At 52.4% G+C, this 19079-nt stretch overlaps 1 protein-coding gene across 11 annotated transcripts in view; it reads right to left on the bottom strand.

The window, feature by feature from the left end:
- The window catches only part of RGS3 (regulator of G protein signaling 3), a 230755-nt gene that overhangs the window by 150215 nt on the left and 61461 nt on the right, over positions 1–19079 (bottom strand). For 8 of the 11 annotated variants that reach the window (XM_038374581.2, XM_043498553.1, XM_038374582.2 and 5 more), the window contains 6 exons: positions 18296–18354; positions 16776–16870; positions 15682–15750; positions 14582–14642; positions 9475–9565; positions 5366–5433 (listed from right to left, as the gene is read on the bottom strand). In XM_038374581.2, coding sequence (XP_038230509.1) covers positions 5366–5433; positions 9475–9565; positions 14582–14642; positions 15682–15750; positions 16776–16870; positions 18296–18354 — 443 coding nt within the window. Of the gene's footprint in view, positions 1–1875; positions 2044–5365; positions 5434–6011; positions 6186–9474; positions 9566–14581; positions 14643–15681; positions 15751–16334; positions 16527–16775; positions 16871–18295; positions 18355–19079 lie in introns of those variants that run through there. The other 3 variants (XM_038374586.2, XM_043498555.1, XM_038374587.2) reach the window with 3 other exon arrangements.

Genomic DNA, 19079 nt, shown 5'->3' with positions numbered 1-19079 from the left:
ACGCCCTGTCTCCCACCATTTCCCTAGCATGGCAGTGGGCTTCCAAAGCCAAACTCCCTTCCACTAGCATCATCAAGAACAGACCCAGGCCCACTGCCTTGGGTAGCTTTGGGGTTTTGGTGGGTCACAAACAGGCCAAAATGCTGGTGGTGGCTCTTCAGCTTTGACTCTTCTCTACACTTAGATTGAACACAGGGCCAGAGGATCAGGAGGTTTCTAGGCCTGGGAGTCCTGAAAAGAGCTCAGCAAGCAGCTCTTTGGAACAGCCCCACAGCAGTGCTCAGCCCCATGCCACAGAACCCCAACACTGGCTTCCCATCCCCACCTCTGCCCCTTGACCACTGTCAGAGATGCTCTTAGCCCTGAAGGGAGAAGGGGGTTTTATGTCACTAAGCAGTGACCCCTCTAGCCTGTTCAAACGTGAGGATGGTTACACAAGGGATAGGGTGAAAACAGCACCATCTTACTTTGTCTTGTTGGTCTGCATGTCAGATCTGCAGGTTTCCCTGGCAGAGACACATTATTACTCCTGCTGGCCCCAGAGAGCCAGTCCAGCTACAGGAGAGTGAGCTGGAGTCAATGCTGCTCATGTAGCATCAAGAGAACCAACAGCTGAGTACAAATCTTCATTACTGAAAAAGGAACCCAGCTCTGTTCTTCACGACAGAGTGATCAAAACACTTGAGCTTGGGGTCTGGGCTACAGCTCCCAGCTGGCACCAGTTCTGAATAAGAAGCACTGTTTCTGCCCCTGCAGACAAGGGCTGGGAAGTGTGAACCCAGACAGGGAAGGTGGGTGCAAAGATGGCATGTGACTTCAGTACCCTAGAGGGCACCGAGTTATCAGAACTCTACACTCATGGCGTCAGGGGAGGAGTCAGGGGAGATTTCACTGGTTCTTGGAGACCAAGAATTAACATGGCCCAAGCCATGAGTCATAGTAAATCATTGCCACATGCAGAGCGGAGTGGAGTTGCCGTGTGACACCCTTTATCCAGCCCAGAGACTGGATGGGGCATGTTTAACCAAGGAGACTCCTTCTGCTCTGTCTTCTTCCTGTCTAGATTGTGAAACTAATTCATTGCACTGAACGGAGTGCAGTGCCACATATACACGATCCCGCAATTCCAGCCCTAGCCTCAGAACTAGGGTAAACAGGAGAACTCAACAAAGGGGTTGGGACCCCTCAGTCTGCCTGGGAGTGAGCCATGACACCACTGCAGAGCAATGGGGAGCTGGTGTCAGAAATGCCAAGGCAGCTTCATCTACACAGCCACATTTACACCTATAAAAATAGCCTGTGACAGACAAAGCCACGGACAAACCCGGTCAGACAGAACTTGGAACTTTCCTTTATAACGCTCAGCAAGACTCTTTCCTAGCAGCCATCAATGTCAAATGTAACTAGCTTGTCTCCCTAATGCATTCCTGATAAACACAAGGAAGGATCTGCTTAACAGTCTGCAGTGCCCTACTTTCCACTAATGAATTGTAAATTGGACACTACCGCTCAGCTTAGCACTTTCCTGGGACACACCAAGTTGTTACAGCACTAACACTCTGGCCATTAGTGCAAGCTGAATGCTCGCTCCCACCATGGGGCCATCCACAGTTGTGCGGATCTGCCCATACGCAGACAGAGATCATTTATACACAGATGCTGACTTGCCGAGCATTTCCACGATTTCTGCTAAAATGGCATTTGCAAAACAATCCTGACAAACCAACACATGGGAAATAACCTGACACGCAGAGCCAGAGCAGCAGGCTCTGGGAGAACACAGTCAGCACATATGCCTAACTCAGACTCTGCAATAGATATGCACTCCCCAGATGGATTCACTTTGCATTCAGATTAGGATTAGGTTCCACAGACCTGTCTGTATCTCCGCTCCGAGCACACCTTGCAGAGTCCATTGAAGCGATTCATGATTGCAGGCTCTAAACTCGCGACTAGCCCATGGAAGTTAAATCCCTCAAAGGAGCAGGAATCCTGGTCTCCTTGTATCACAACAGCATAGAACAAGCCACAGTGAAACTGGCATGACCGCCCATGGGAACCCAGCTCTAGAGAAGAATGGCAGGAAGCCACCTTTCACCTCCCAAGCCCCTGTCTGTGCTGTATGCCGCTTTACGATAAGACAGAGGGCTTCCTGAAAACTCCAAGTGACAAGGAAGAGAGAGAGTTTTATATTAAAATTCCTGTCAACTATTCAGTATTCCCTAGTCCCCTCTCTGTTGATGTGGCTTTTGTTCCTGCTGCATTCTTCAGTGGCACAGAGCACTTTGTTATTCCAAGGTTCTCACAAACACTTTGAGGATGTGTAAGCAGTGTTTCACAGGCCTCAGCTGCACAAGCTTCACTTCAGTAAAAAGACTTCTTACCCTAATCTAAAGATATGGGAGGAAAAGTGATTCTGCTTTAGGAAACCAAGGAAGAATTTGTTTTCACAGAACAAACACGCACAATACTGCTTTGTGTTTACAGGGGGCGGGGGGAAATACGACCCAAAGCTTGGAGGTCAGTGGCACCCATGGTTTAATTTCAGAATTAAAGGCACAGCAAAATTCTGAATCAAGTCAGACATACAGCACAAAGCTGTGTGACATGGCCTCTTTGCACACTGCAGCAGCAGCTCCCAGGAATGCCGAGTCACAGGGGAACCCCTGCAGAATGCAGCTAAACAAAGCAAGAAGAAAGCTCCTTTCAGCTTCCTCCACAGGGCAGAAATGAGGCAAGGCTTCAAACCCCAGCCAAACCAAGTCCCTGGAGTCACTGTCACTGCAGCATGGTCTGGTGGCTGCCACAGAAATCCAAACACAAGTGGGTGAGGGGATTTTAACTAGAAGAGGACAGCTCCGCACAAACACAAAGGGCTTGGTTTGAAGTCACTAACCAAACTGGCTCGGCAGTGTCTAGCCCTGCCAGGCTGGGGCTGCGCTGAGCAGACAGACCAACATTCTGCCTCCCCCAGTTTGCCATCTTTCAGGCTAGTGGTGACTGTCACTGTGTTCATTCTTACAGGGCATTTCCTGGAGCCCCCCATCCCTCCACCATGCTATAAAAACTTCAGAGGGGTTGAAAATATTTACTGGCGGGAGTTCCGCTCTGGCCAACTCCAGCTGAATTTAAACCCTGCCCATGTGAGAGGAAGGGAGGGATAAGGGACACTGGGTTGGTTTGTCTAGCTCAATCCTATGGTTTAAAACAAATAACTGAGAATGCAGCTGAGGGAAGCAGCGAGGCGGAATTTGGCACAGATCAATCACAGGGCCAGTTGGGCCCAGTTTCCGACGTGGGCCCTGTGTTTGTGTTGCTGTTTCCTATCCTTGCCTCTCCTACAAATCACAGAGGCCTCAGTCTCAAGCGCCCCATTCAGGTGGCAAAGGATTTAATGTAACATCCACTGGAAAGACGTAGGGTGAAAAGGCAGCACATTCAGACAGATCAGCAGGTGTCCGCAGGAAGGGCCTCTCAGTGCAGCGTAGCACAGTCTAGTCCAGGGGTGGGCAAACTACAGCCCGGGGGCCACATCCGGCCCTTCAGACATTTTAATCTGGTCCTTGAGCTCCCGCCAGGGAGTAGGGTCTGGGGCTTGCTCCAGGCAGCTCCCGGAGGAAGCAGCATGTCCCCGCTCCGGCTCCTACACATAGGAGCAGCCAAGGGGCTCCGCATGCTGCCCCTGCCCCAAGTGCCATCCCCACAGCTCTCATTGGCTGGGAATCACAGCCAATGGGAGCTGCAGAGGTAGCGCCTGCGGATGGGGCAGCGTGCAGAGCTCTTGGCCGTGCCTCCACGTAGGAGCTGGAGGAGGGACATGCTGCTGCTTCTGGGAGCTGCTTGAGGTAATCACCCCTTCACCCCATCCCATGCCCCAACCCCCTACTCTAGCCCTGATCCCCCTCCTTCCCCTTGGTCCGAGCCCGGTGCACCCTCTTGCAACCCAAAACCTCATCCCCAGGCCCACCCCAGAGCCCACACCCCCAGCTGGAGTCCCTCTCTCCCCCGCACCCCAACTCCCTGCCCCAGCCCAGAGCCCCTGGCCACACACTGAACTCCTAATTTCTGGACCCTCCACAGAGCCCACACCTCTAGCCAGAGCCCTCATCCCCTCCCACATCCCAACCCCCAATTTCATGAGCATTCATGGCCTGCCGTACAATTTCCATATCCAGATGTGGCCCTCAGGCCAAAAAGTTTACCCATCCCTGGCCTAGTCACACAGCTCTGGCTCCTTTGAAAGTCTTTGGAATGAATCACTCCTCTCCCTGAGCTAGAGCAAAGCCTCTCCATGGCCTCTGGGCTCTCCAGCACCACCCCTTAGCACATGTGCAGGGAAGCACAGGCACATCCCCACACTGTCAGATAGTTTCCCCATGGGGCGTACGTCGCTCTTGGCTTGTTTCCCACAGATCTCACCTGCACGGCCCAATCCACACTGCAGCTCCAGCCACTCCACGGTTTTCTAATCAGCCTGCAATTCTCTCATCTGCCCTGGTCACAAGGAGTGGGGCGTTTAGTCCACGCTGGAGTCTTTGTGCCTCGTACCTACACCTGCCACGCCACCCAGCTAGGTACATACCAGTGCATTCTGGGAAATTTGGGTACCTATCTGATAAGAAGCCAGCAGGGGACAGAGTGCCCAGGAGACATACATACCACAGCAGTAACTGTGCATGCTGAGACATCCTACTACATACAGAATGGAGGGAGGAGGTCCAGCCATGGCCAGGGGTCCAGTTCACACAGCAACAAAACAGAGTGCTGACCCAGGTGCCAGAAGAAAGCCATGGGGCAGCCAAGGCCTGCAGCTGCCATGGGTCCTGGCTACTGACCATGCTGCATGAAGACACCGATTGCATTTAGAGTCACCAAATGGTTACAAAATCAGCCTATATGCTGGAGCATGGACAGGGCCTAAATGGAGAGGAGGCCCCCTTCCTGGCTGCAAAGGAAGCCACCATGCTGTGTTCGGACACAGCCTGCCACAGAGGAGACACACACACTGTGCTATCTCTCATGGAGACTTGCCCATTGTGCTTTGTTGTATAAAGTAAATGTAATTCTGGCTTGTTCTGCGTGTGAGAAACCATCACAGGCCCACTCATTTCATGGTCCCATTCTGACTCCCCTGCTCAGCAACCCCCCAGATTTTCCTCTCCTCCCTGCTGGTCTAGCACTAGCACTCTCTGCCCTTTCACTCAGTCCTGCTACTGTGCAGATGAGCGACCTCCTGCACAGCTCCTGCCCTGGGATCAGCCTCTCTCTGGCCCTTCTCTCCCTCTCCCACCCCTGCTCCCTGGGTCATTAGTGCTGTGCTGCACCCACTGAGCTCAGCTGGCCCCAGCACACCTATCACACCTACCTTGAGCTGCTCCATGTTCTCAGCCTCCTGGTTTCCCAGTGCAGCTCCCTGGTTCGCCAGTGGTGGCTCTAGAAAGCAACAGAAAGAGCATGTCACAAAGGCTGCTCTCAGGCACTACGCGGACACTTCTGCTTTTAACATGGTGGCATTTTCTGTGGGTGTTTGAAGACCCGGAAATTCCCTGTTGATCCACTGAAGGTGGCATGATGGGCAGCTGCCACATGCCCTTCACACACATTGCCCTGCGACTGTGTCCCAGCCCAGATCCCACTCTGTGCAGACCACCCCCACAGCACATCTCCTGTCCCAGGCCTGCTCCACTCCTGCAGACACTGGGCAGCCCCACTGGTTAGAACCAGGCAGGATAGAGAACTCAGCAAGGGCCTGATCCAAAGCTCACTGGAGGCAACAGGAGGAAATCCATTGATTTCAATGGTCCCAAGGCTGGCAGATGCTGGCCCAAAGCTGGAGAGCACGTGAGATGCAGCAGCAGCAGCATGTGGTGATAGGCACAGTGAGTGGGAGAGACGGGGGGAAAGAAGGGCTTGTGTCCCCAAGGAGGGGGAGGATGCCCCTTCTCTCTGGGTCACCCCATTTAGACCTGGCCACGATCTCTCCTGTGTAAGTGCTAACATGGCCCCATTACCACGATGTCTGAGTGTCACTGAGTTGGGAAATCCAGGCTGTGTAAAGACAATATGGCTGCCAGCCCTCCTCCTCCCCTGAAGTGGCCCTGGGCTGGAGGGCTGGATTTTCCACAGGAGAGCTGGGGAGCAATTGAGGTGTGATCGGTTCCTCTGCCTTCCCCCCAGTAGGGGAAGAGGAGCTGGCAGGGGTGGGGTTGTCCCAGATGGAAAGGTGGAGAAGGGGCTGTATTCTCTCCTTGCTTAGCCCCTGGGAAGTGTGCAGGAGAGGAACTCCCCTCTGCATGCTCCCTGGGCCCAGCTGAGGAGAGATGGTGCTCCCCAGTACCCACTGAACCACCCCAGCACCTACTGATATGCATTGTGCACCGGCCGCCCTTGGTAGAAAGGGAAGCAGCTAGGAGGAGCCATGCCAAACAGCCTGGTTATCTGTAAATGAACCCCCCGCACACCCCCAGCCTACTCCTCAGACGTCTCAGAGCTCCTGCGGGCTTGCTGGCTCACTGAACCAGGCCATCTGTGTCTCCAGGGCTCCTCAGGGGACAGCACAACGGAGGGCATCTCCCTCTCCTAAACAGATTTACCTGGGACTTTCCAGAATATCCCAATCTGCCCCTCAGAGCAAGTGCAGAGAGACGCTGCCCGTCACACCTCCCTATGGATGTAGTCCCTGCTGTGACTGCAAATCATAGCACTATCCTTAGCTACAGCAAGCCGGGTGCGGCCTCCCGCATCCCTAGGTCATTCTCCTGCCTCCACAACAGCCCAGCATTGCTGCGAACCAGGCGGCCGGGAGAACATTAGTGATGGGTCAGGTGTGTGATGCTGGCAGACCAGGTGCCAGCTCATGCCATTGTCCCCATGCCTCAACCGAACACAGACAAACACCTAGCTGGAATCAGTGTTAGGACTGTTAAAACTGGTATTAGGATTATATGAATGTGCTTAGTGTTTAGACTTTACCGAATGCTTGTGAGTTGCTGGCGGCATTCATCTCATTTATAGCGTCTGTATTTTCTAGTGTAAGATAATATGCGAGCATTTGTATTGTGAGCCTGTGACTGTGTAAATCAGAGGACAGGGAGAGACATTGACTAGTGTGAAGGGCCAATCTCCAGCAGAAGGACTTATGTCCTGCCCAACGGGCAAGGTCCATTAACCCCAGACAGACTATTGCGGGGACATTAAAGAGGACAAAAGACTCTTTAGTTGTCCTGCTCTGTCCCCTCTCCCCAAAGATGAGTCATGCAAGTGAGTTCCTCCCATCAGCTGTATCTGCAGCTCAGAGCACATGGGAGGAGGGGGATAAACAGAAGGAACCGATTATCTCTATGCGGCTTGGACTCTGCTTAGCCTGGGCTAGCCCTAAAGGTCATCTAGAGCTTGCTCATTATAGAAATTTCTATTACCTCTTGAAATTGAAGATTGTAACTCACTTGTACATGTACATTTACCTCTTTTAACCTCATAAATAGCTCTCTTCTTTCCTTTTCCTATTTATAAATCTGTATGTAGTTTATTACAGGATTGGCTACAAGCCTTGTCTTTGGTGTGAGATCTAAGGTGCAACTTACCTGGGTAAGTGACTGGACCTTTGGGACTCGGAATAACCTGAATATTGTTCTGATTGGTGGTGTAAGGGACCATCCATCACAAAGGCAGGCTCCCCTGGGTGGTGCAACAGGTCAGACTACCCAAGGGGACTGTCTGTGAGCCTACATTTAGGCTGGGGAGTTTACACATGATAATTCATTGGAACTCACAGCCAGGGGGATTTGTGGCCTGCTTCCTGCCAGTCTGCTCTGAGGTTGGTGCTCACACACTTGAGTCACTGCAGGCAGTCTAGCAGGGCAGTTCAGAAGGAGCTGGGCTCAGAGCCAGGGCAGTACTGGGGCTGTGAGCTTATTGTGCAGTGCGGGGAGGCTGGGCTGTCCCAGTCACCCCATTAAGCACACACTCAGGGCAGCTAGCCCGTCCCACTTCTCACACGCTAGCTTGGTGAGAGCTAATGTGTGTGTCTCCTCCAACTGGACAACGCATCCCCGACTCACAATGTAACTGCACCCTGGGTGGCCTTCGGAGGGGCAGAAGTTTCCCTTTTACCCTTTCCTGGAGAAGGCCAATGCTGGATTTTGGCCCAGCAATGCTCACACACTGGGCTGGCTCAAAGGCAGTTTGGGGTCCGAGTCTCCAACATCCAGTGATAAGTCATCTACTGGGGAGCAGGAAAATCATCCCAGCAGTAAACTGGCAGCACTGCTTGGAGAGCAGCACATGGAGGCTGCCAGCCAGGCCCAGCTCCATGCAGCACAGGCAAGGATGCTCTGTGGGGCCACCAGGCCACAGGGCTCCTACTTGAGTCTCCCCTGAAGGCCCGCATAGGATACCCAGAGGCCAGCTATAGGATGGACAATGGATCTTGAAAGGCTCCAATCTACATAAGAAGTCTACATGAGGACTTTCAAGGTAGCATGTGAACAATGGCTGCTGCCTGTAAAAACTGAGTCATGCACGGACATGTGACTTGCCCAGGTGACTCCAGAACTCCATCTTGGACATGGACTTTGCATAGGAGAGAGGAGGGGATATCCACCCACAAGAGAAAGTCTATTTAAACCCCTGGGAGACCACTCCATTTGGTCTTCAGCTGGTTCAAGAGATAGCCTCTCCACCCCCAAGGATACCCGAAAGAAACTGGAACAAAGGACAGTAACTACAGGGGGTGTGAGTGATTGCTGGATCCAGACTAGAAGGAGACTAGTCTATAAAAGGAAGCTTACTGGAACTCCTCTGAAGGTGAGGTTTTTATCTGCATTCAGTTTTCTTACTGTATTAGACATAGACTTGCGTTTTCTATTTTATTTTGCTTGGTAATTCACTTTGTTCTGTCTGTTATTACTTGGAACCACTTAAATCCTGCTTTCTGTATTTAATAAAATAACTTTTTACTTATTAATTAACCCAGAATATGTATTAATACCTGGGGGGCAAACAGCTGTGCATATCTCTCTATCTGTGTTATAGAGGGCAAACAATTCAGGAGTTTACCCTGTATAAGCTTTATACAGGGTAAAATGGATTTATTTGGCGTTTGGACCCCATTGGGATTTGAGTATCTGAGTGTTAAAGAGAGGAACGCTTCTTAAGCTGCTTTCAGTTGAAGCCTACAGCTGTTATGGGACATGGTTCAAACCTAGATCTGGGTTTGCAGCAGGCTAGTGGGACGGGCTCAAACCAGGCAGGGCACTGAAGTCCCAAGCTGGGAGGGCAGGGAAAGCAGGGGCAGAAGTAGTCTTGCCACATCAGTTGGCAGCCCCAAGGGGGTTTCTGTGATCCAACCCATCACACCTGGCTCCACACAGTGCCAGTGGGGAGGAGGCAGGGCATGAGAACCCATGCCCTTCCCACGCTCTGCTAGCTCTTGGGACGTACACTCCCCAGAGCATGCTGCCGAGGGGGACCCACCTCTGCTCTGCTTCAGACGCCGCGTGGCCACCTTCAGGTGCTTGGTCCTTCCCAGGTCCTCGCCAAGGAGATAGTACCAGCCGCTGACCTCCTAGGGGCAGAGAGAGGGGGTGAGAGCCGTGGAGCTCAGGCTCAGCAGGGCAGCTGCACTCCAGCCCCACAGAAGAGCGTGTCTGTGCAAAGGCTGTGAGTGCAGGGTGCTGGCTGCGCAGTGCCTGCCTCTCTGGGGAGAACACAGAGCAGGCATGAAAGGCACGATCTACACCCAGCACACCCCAGCCCAGTGTCAGCAAATTTGGTGGCCCTGGGGCCCTGCAGGAGAGTCCACAGTGCAGCCAGAGGTGTCAGCACCATTGATTCCCGAGGCTAAGCCAGCACGAGCACAGGGGTGTGTCCTAGAGCAGACTGGGCTCTGCGCTGGCTGAGCTTAGGGGGTGACGTGAGCTGGGCACTGCAGCAGAAGGGAGGGTGCCTGCCTGGCTCACTGGCACAGGGAGTCCCAGGCAGAGGAAGCACCGTGGAAGGAGAGCATGTGAGACGGGAGGAGGAATTCCTTAGACTGAAGGAGGAACAGGATGCAGGCTGGTGCAGGGCAGGACAGGACAGGACAAGAGACTGGGAACTGAGGGCACAGGGGGCAGCTGTGGTGGGGATGACAGAGCCCCACATCCCTTGCTCAGACCCCTCTCCTCACTGGGGGATATTTCCCCACTCTGTTCCTCCTCGGCCTGCTGGTTGCTGGGCCCAGGTGCAGTTTGGTGACAGGATGAGCAGATTTTCCACCTGTTCTGACTCAGGAACAGATGCAATGCTTGTGCTCAGCCATTCGCGGGGCTCCAGCCATTAGCATGGAAAGGTCTCAGCTCCAGAGCACACTTGCTCTATCACAGCAAACCCGAGATAGGGACTCACTTGCTGTAATTCAGAAAAGGCTTCCCCACGGCCCTTAGCCCCAAAGGGCCATTCCAGCAGCTGGAAATAGCTGGAGCACAGAGGCTGTCTGGCCACACACCCCTGTCCTCTAGCCATGCTGCCAGCATCAGGGGCTGGTATGGAGGTAGGGCCTGGAGCCACTGTATTTTGCCACTTCACTGTCATCCAGGGAGTCTGGTAGGAAAGTGGTATTCCCAGGTGGTTTCCAGCCTCGTTATGCAAAAGGACCATGTCAGAATGAGGAGCAGGCCTAGGTCACTGCTACAACTCTGTCACCAGGAAGCGCTGCCCAAATGTGCTGCGGCATGGCCTACGTGAAATTAACCAGTTGTTCCAGCCCAGTCCTTTGCTGAAATGTGTCTACATTGCATGTGCCCCATGCTGGCAGTCTCAGCAAATGACCAGTATTCTAGCCCTACCACCAGACGGGTCATCTGCAATCCACACTGAGCGCCTTCAGCAGTGCAGGGGGGACAATGTCAGGGCTCTTTCACCACCTCCCATGCATGCTGCGGGCCAGGCTGGGCAGGCCATTCCGTACACAATGGACAAAGCATTTGGTTAAAGAAGAATCTCAAATCAGTGGGCAGGAAACTATCACTGAGTTTCCTGAATTACCATGCAGAACCCTGAAGACAGCTCATGCCAGCCACACGAAAGACAGCTGTGTGTTCACAGCATCAGCCTCCAGATGTGACTCTGTGACTCCAGAATGTGTGTGTGTGCACGTGTGCATTTGTGTGTGCACACCTGCCTCCTGCCTCTACCCATACAGTTTGGAAGTCACAATTAGCCTGTGGAACTCATTGACACAGCCTAACAAGATTCAAAAAAAGATTGGACATTGATATGGATCAAAGAATCAGAGTCACAATAGTAACTATTAAAGACTAAAACACGAGTTTTAGAGGGGACATGAGCAAGCATATTTCAAGGCATGAGCAAGCAGATTAATAGATTCACAGATGTTAAGACCAGACATGATCATCCAGTCTGATCTCTTGTGTAGCACAGGCCAGAGAATCTCGCCCAGGAATTCCTGCATCAAACTCATCCCTTGCAGTGGAGCTAGAGCACAAAGACATACCCAGTCTTAGTTTAAAAATGTCAAGAGATGTACAATCCATCATATCCCTTGGCAAGGTTTTTCCAGTGATGAAGTACCCTCTGTGTTCAAACTGCCCACCTCACTTCTAGTTTGAATTCGTCTGGCTTCAGCTTCCAGCCACTGGATCTTGTTCTGCCTTTGTCTGCTACATTAGATCTAGATTAAATCTGCTTTCAGAAATCTTCTCCCTGTACAGGAACTTAGAGACTGTGATCAAGTCACCTCTGATCCTTTCTTTAATAGATTTAGCTTGTTTGGTCTCTTGCTACAAGGCTTCAGACCCTTCTTGTAGCTCTTTTCTGAACCCTTGGGATTTCTCAATGCCTGAAGTGTCTGAAGTGTGAACCCCAGCCCTGGACACTGACACCAGGAATCAATCTCTAACTGAGGGGGTTCAGATGGCCTTTCCTTGTGGTCAAGTTATTCCAGAGCCACCTCTTGCAGGATTCTTGCACCTTGCTGATGCTGGCCACTGTCAGTGACAGGACATGGGGCTGGATGGATCTCAGCCTGATCCAGTCTGGTAGCTTCTGGGTTGCCTGTGTTTCTCAGGACCCAGAAGTGGGGATCTGTGGAAGCCATTTACTTTAGCAGAATTGCTGGTTTATTTGAGGAAGAAAAACCCAGTAGACTTTAATGCTGTATTACCAAGAAAGTGACAACAGGTGGCAGCACTGGCTTGACAGAATCCCCTGTCCTCCTAGGCGTGGATGGAGTGGGCAATGATGGGAAAGGCAGGCACTGGTCCAGCCATTCAGGTATTTTCTCCAAGACACTGAATGACAAAATGCAGCAGCTCCGAGAGGGGCAGCAGGCACCTACCCCCATCTGGTAACAGGATTAGTGTGAGTGCATTCCCACCAGCAGGACCAGAGCCAGCACGGGCATCACTGGCTGGGAAGCGCCACAGTAACTCTACAGTACCACGCCCTGATGCAGCCATGCCTTAGCCCAAGGGATACGTAGCAGCTAACAGCAAGGACAGCCAGGGATGGGGATCGAACACGGAATGGCTCAGATCCGAGGCCAGTCTAGCCCAGTGTCCTGTCCCACAGCAGCAGATGGGAGACAATCTGCTCCCAGGAAGGTGGCAGCCTGGTCTCTAGTTAGGGATTGGGTTAAACATGGAAACAGGACGGTTTATCCCCCTTGTTCCAATACTCTGCTTTTCACATTAACTGTTAGCTAGAGACGGGGCTCTCCCAACTGGGGACACCAGCCCCATGGAGCTCCGCTCCCTATGCTCCCCAGTCTGCACAATGCTGCATCCTCAACCGGGCTCAGAAGGCTCCTTTCCCCATCTTCCATGCCCTGCTGTAAGCACCTCACTGGAACCAGCGACTCACACAACTGATGCCCCACTCTGACTAGCCACGGTGCCACATTCACTCTGCCCCTCGCCCTCCCTGTTCCCCACAGCTAGGCACCCGAAACCAGTGCCACTCTTGGAAATAGAATTCTCACCCTCACTTTCCTCACCTGTAAAATGGGGCTCCATGGGTGGTAAGTTCAACACCCTGACCTCTGCAGAGCCCTTGGGGACCAAGGAGCAGAATGCACCGTGGAAATGTTATTGTGTTGTGTTTCAGAGAGTTAAACCAATGCCTCAGTTGGACACCTGGCCTCAGACATGGCTACAAAGCAGAGGCAGTGTCCAGAATGGCTTATGCCACCTAGCAAACAGGCTGCCTGGGCCAGCCCCAGTGGAGCAGTGTCCTCTGCATGCTGATGGCACAGCAGCCTGGAGGGCAGCAGGAGGGCGCCTGCTGGGCCCAGCATGAGAGAGTTGGGAGCCACTGAAGTACAGCTCCCCCGTCCACTCCCCCAGCTGATCGACAGCTACACATGGTCCACAGGGCCCCAGGCTGACGACCAGCCTTGACCACTGAGCTGCGTCCATTGCCCAGAACTGGTGGGTCAACTGCCAAGACCAGCACCATCTCTGGTCTACCCCCTAGCTGAACCATGCTTGGGCGTTGGCAGAAGGGTCCAGGGACTCCAGGTCCTGTGAGAGGGGCTGGCCCTTTCCACATGCCTGGGACAAGGCTCAAAGACGGCAGCCTCAGCAAAGGGCTGGGAAGGAGCTTTCGCCAGCTGGAAGAGGGAAGGGCCAGACCCCCAGGGAGCAGGTCATAGTGTTCCTGGGTTCTCCAGGAGGTGAGGAGACAGGCATTGCTCTCCCCACCATCACCAGTGCAGGGCAGGTCTGGCCAGGGTGAACAGTCACTGATCTGCAGATCAGATGGGAAATGTGGCCCCCCAGGAAGCACAAAGGCAGCAGGATGTCCCAGGCTGGCCACAGTAGGGAGGAGCCCAGGGTTTGGGGTGATGCAGGAAGGGAAAGCAGAGCATCTCTTCTCCCTGGGTGCCGCACACAGCCCCTTTCTGGGCAGGATGGGCAGCACTTGCATTCACCAGCCACAGGCCAGTGTGCAGCCTGGCACTCCACCCTGGGGCTGCTGGGCCACCCAGCCAGGCCTCACAGAAAAAAGGCGCGCGGCCTTGTGCAGCCTTGAACCTGGACTGGTGTTTGGCCAGAGCAGCCTGTCCTCAGTGCCAGCAAGCAGCAGATGGGGTCCCTGTCAGACGATGGCCTGTGCCTCCAACGTGAGCAGGCACCACTGGCTGAGAGAGTCACCATGATGCTCTCACTCCCCTGGCCCTTCAGCTCCCCACCTCAGCAGCCTCATGGTGCTCTCCTCGGTTGAGAGGGCAAGGAGGCGCCTGCAGGGCAGGGAGGTTGTTGTCAGGACTCCTCTGCCTTCCCTGCAGCTCCAGACCAAAGACAGCAGCTCCCTCTGCCCTCTGCAGAGCTGGGTACGTGCTCACCACACTGTTGGAAATGCTCTCTCCACTGGAAAACAACCTCCAGCTGTCACTTCCTATCCGCTCTCCTGCCAGCCTCCCGGAGAGGCCCTGGCACCCTCACTCCCAGTCCTAGGGCGCTTCACTACGGGGCTCTGCCAAGAGCACTGCGCCTCGGATCGGAGGACATCGCCTCCTCCCATCTGGCACATAGGAAGGGCCCGAACCCAATGTGTGCTCCATACACACAAGGGACTGTACCTTGTCTGGGGTCAGGAGCGACTTCACACCAAAACTCATACAGCCGATTAGCTGGCTCTGTCTGGAGAAGGATTCAGAGAGCAGGGTTAGTGTCTCCCCTTAAACGCTCCTTAACCCAGAGACCCAGGAGCAGCTTCCCCACCAGCATGGCTCCCATGCCTTCCCTCCGCCAGGAGGGCCTGGCTCCTGCAGGAGTGATGTTAGCACAGGGCTAAGGAGACACAGAGCTACACATCTCCTCTCCCCCACACACGCACCCTCTGGGCTTTCTGTCCTCTCCCTGAGGGCAGGGCTTTGCAGGCAGCAGGAGCCCCCACTGCACTGATCTCGACAGGTCACCCTGCACTTTGGTCCAGCCCCTCCTGCGTTTTCTCCATTCCGATCATGGTGTCACTCCAAGGATGGCCGTGGCTGGAATCCCACCCCAGACAGCCATGTCTCTGCCATGAGACTGGCACAGAGGGGCAGGGGCTTGGAGGTTAGTTAGTTAGTTAGTTAGTTAGTTAGTTAGTTAAAAAAGCCAACGATCCTCTGGAGCCAGGCTGGACACCTGCTGGACATTTGCTGTAGAGACGGAGGCAGCTCTGTGTGCCTGGGCAACCGTCCCTGCACAGCAGAGGGGCCCTGGAGAGCCCACCTGGCATACGGGCTTTGGCACTAAGTGAATTTGCTCGGAGACCAAAGCTCTCCCAGCCATTTACAACTCTGGCATTTGCTGACAGCTGCCATGCAGGGACCTGAGACCATGCTGAACACCTGGACAGCATCCACAGCTTCCCAGCAGCACTCGGGGCCCAGCGTGCGACAGAGAGTACCCTGAGCAGAAGTATGTGCCCTCTGGGGAGAAGCAGAGGCCGGGTGTGCAGACATACTTCACCCACCCCTCACAAAGGGGCTCAAATAGCCACATCATGCCCTTGCTCTACCACTTGACACCCACTGATGCCAGGCTACGCCACGTGACTGAGGCTCCGAAGGAACTCACATGGAAGTGGCCAGAACAGATGGTATTTTTATCCCTTCTCCAGCCTTTCCAAACCTCATTAAAGAGATGGCTCAGTGGCATTCCACCCCCAGCTCCATCCTGGCAGTGGCTTTACCTGGAATTTCTCTTTTGGTTCCAGACTGTAACCAGAAGACGCTTTTGTTCATCTTCTTCTTGAACCGGGCTGTAACAGAAGCCAGAAAGGACAGGATGAGAGCACCCAACACCACCAGGAACACACACCGAGGGGTGGGTTTAGTGTGTCTTTAATGGTCCATCAACGCTCTAGCCCCCACTCCCTGCCCCACTGATTCCCACATGAAGCTTCCCAGCAATTGCCATAAATGGCACTCTTCTCAAATGAGCTATTGTGCACTAATTTACTAAAATTAACAGGGCTGCAAGCTCCAATCCATGTTTATTACATAAGAAGAACTTGAGGGCCACGCTGCTTGCATGGTTAAACAAAGGAGACATTTGTTATTGACAAGCTGTTGCAAGGGGAGGTGAATTCTTCTGGGCTGGTGCTGAAACCCCGCTCTGGGTGTTTAAGGACAGACACATGTTAAACATTAAAGAAATAACACCACAAAAACACTATAATTCATGCTCCTAAATAAATCACTCTGTGCTGGACTAAATATTTCATGAGTACAGAGATCCAACGGAGGCAGATCTGCTAGAAATAATGAACTCCACCAAAACGCAGCAAGCCACCAGCCCCCTTCCCATGCAAGGACATGCTAGAGCTTTGGGAAATCCTTTTACCTTCCTTGTTCATACTGATCCACCAGATCGTGGCAGGCTCAGGGTTTAGGAAATGGAATGTTTTCCCCAACTCCATACGGATGCACAGAAGCTACCAAATAAGAAACTCCAAATGTAAAGGAGTATTGCCTTCATGCTGTATAGTCACAGCTTTGTGAGCTTCAGCAAAGCTCTGTTCAAAAGTTCAAGGCATTTCAGCTACAAGAAACAGCAAAATAATGTCTGTCACTCTTCATTTTGGTACAAAACCTCATCATGCATGAGGCATGTTTATTGAAGCTAATAGTCTAAGAGTAAACAGGGGATCTTGGGCAAGAGAAGCTAAGGCAGCATTTGCCACAGTTCAGATTCTCTTCCAGCTCCATTCCGAACACATGCCCCACTTGGAACACAACCCAGTGGAAGGACAGGATAGTGCTGCCTCAGACCCTGCATACTCACAAGAGAAAGTGCTCATGGAAGATGGGATTTTTGCTGTCTGGAACAGTCTTGGTTTTTTGCCTGCATTTCCGATCAGTATCTGGTACTACAGACATCTTGATGTAGAGAAACAAACAGCACATTAGCCATCTTTAAGCAAATACAAACTCGCTACAGACCCAGCAATTGTCTAGTGCTTAGATCATCAGAAGACCCACCAGTCAGCTTTATGGATGGCTAAGTCTCAAAGATGTAGTTTGTGCTAGCCAGGTTTTTAGGTTTTTTTGCACTGACTAGGTCTAGCCACAACATTACAAAGCTCCTTTGGGCAATGTGAAAAGGAGAAATTCTTCCTTAGCAATTCAGAGAATCCAGTGTTTGATTTGCGCAAATATTCCTAGCCAGTCTCTGGCCATATAAAGACACACACACACACAGGTCTGAGACCCGCTGAGGGAGAACGCTTAGTCCATTGCATCACACATATTTTTGGTTAGAATCAGAGGAAGTAGAGATGGAAATGACCTACTAAGGTGCTATCAATTTAACCAAGATTGCCCAGCCCTGTGCCCTACAGTGCAGTTACTGGAGTTTCTCTAATGCTGACCATCCATTATCATCCCTTTCCTTAGTCTGCATGATGGCATTGGTTTGCAAAAAATGATGAGCATTGACAGCCATAGGCAGAGCTTTCCCCTCTAGCTCTCACGTTCTCTGCCAGTAATGACTCTGTGACAACAAATTCTCTATCAGAGGGTGCCATAGCCCCCAGGTGCAGTTAGCACAGTGATGCACCCAGCACCTTGCAGAAGACTGGCTGTCTTAGCTCACCTGGTGCAGGAAACAGGTGAATTGGAATTAATTACTGAATTGGAATTAATTTGCAAACTACATACAAATTAACTTAGGCTTGAATAGAGAATGGGAGTGGATGAGTCATTACACGAAGTAAAACTATTTCCCCATGTTATTCCCCCCCCCGTTCCTCAGACGTTCTTGTTAACTGCTGGAAATGGCCTACCTTGCTTGTCACCATGAAAGGTTTTCCTCCTTCCCCCCCCCCCCTTCGCTGCTGGTGATGGCTCATCTTAAGTGATCACTCTCCTTACAGTGTGTATGATAAAACCCATTGTTTCATGTTCTCTCTGTGTGTATATAAATCTCCCCACTGTATTTTCCACCAAATGCATCCGATGAAGTAAGCTGTAGCTTACAAAAGCTTTGTGTAGCTCACAAAAGCTTATGCTCTAATAAATTTGTTAGTCTCTAAGGTGCCACAAGTACTCCTTTTCTTGGTGCAGGAAAGTTACTCAGCAGCCGGTAAATACAGGGATGGGAGTGGGGGAGTTCAGGATAAATGGGCAGGCACAATGCAAAGGTTCTGCCTCAATTTCTGTGGAGCCCCAGAAGAGGGACAGAGAGAAGATGGGAGCCCAGCTGCATGCCTGGAGGAATTCACCCCAAAACCAGAAGGGGTACAAAGTGGTCACATCCTCATCCCCAGCTGAACCCAAAGCCCCTGCAGCAGCAAGAGAACCCACCTTCACATAGGAGTTGCATGTCCTGTACTCTTTTCCCATCAGGCCTTTTGCTTCCATAACTGGAAAGAAAATGAAACATGGTTGAAAAGAGATAAGCAAGGCATCTTCCCACAGCACTGTGCTCATGCCCTGGTGCCAGGCACTGAAAGCAGGGCTCCTCCTTGTCAAGTCTGATTGGCAGAATTAACCTAGAGCTGGTTTATAGGACACGGGCTGGCAGCCTCCGCGCCTGGCAGGCTCCTTGCACACACACCTCCCTGCCCCTGAGGGCTTGTAGGGCACAAGGGGGATTGCAGAGAGAAATGGTGGAGGGTTTTATTTTGAAGTAAAACTGTCCTATGAAAACGTGCGTCTGCGGGGGAGCTTGGAGCAGATGCAGCCCAGCATCTAGCTGACAAATTGCATTTCACTCACCTGACTTCACACAACGCTGGGGTACTGGTGCCATGCCCCGGGCCAAATGTATCATCAAGTTAAATAGCAAAGGCCAGCTCCCCATCTCTGCTCCGCCTAAGCGAAGCCAGCCTCCCTGCACTGACTGCAGTGGCGACGCACCATTCTTTCCAGCCATGTGAATGAAATGAGAATCTGGCCCGAGCACACAGAGATGGTAACTAGACTATTCTGTATGTGATGCGCTCTCAGAGCTGCACACCGTCAGGAGCTGCTGTTCAGAACACGGCCTGCTATCATACAGCAGGAGCATTGCATCTGCCAGGGGGAGGTCTGGGTTCGTCTAGGTCAGGATCAGGCTGTCACAAACAGCACAGGAGCAAAGGGCTTG

Source organism: Dermochelys coriacea, chromosome 16 (assembly GCF_009764565.3).
Source record: "Dermochelys coriacea isolate rDerCor1 chromosome 16, rDerCor1.pri.v4, whole genome shotgun sequence".
Taxonomy (NCBI): Eukaryota; Metazoa; Chordata; order Testudines; family Dermochelyidae; genus Dermochelys; species Dermochelys coriacea.
This window is presented reverse-complemented; position numbering and strand designations above follow the sequence as displayed.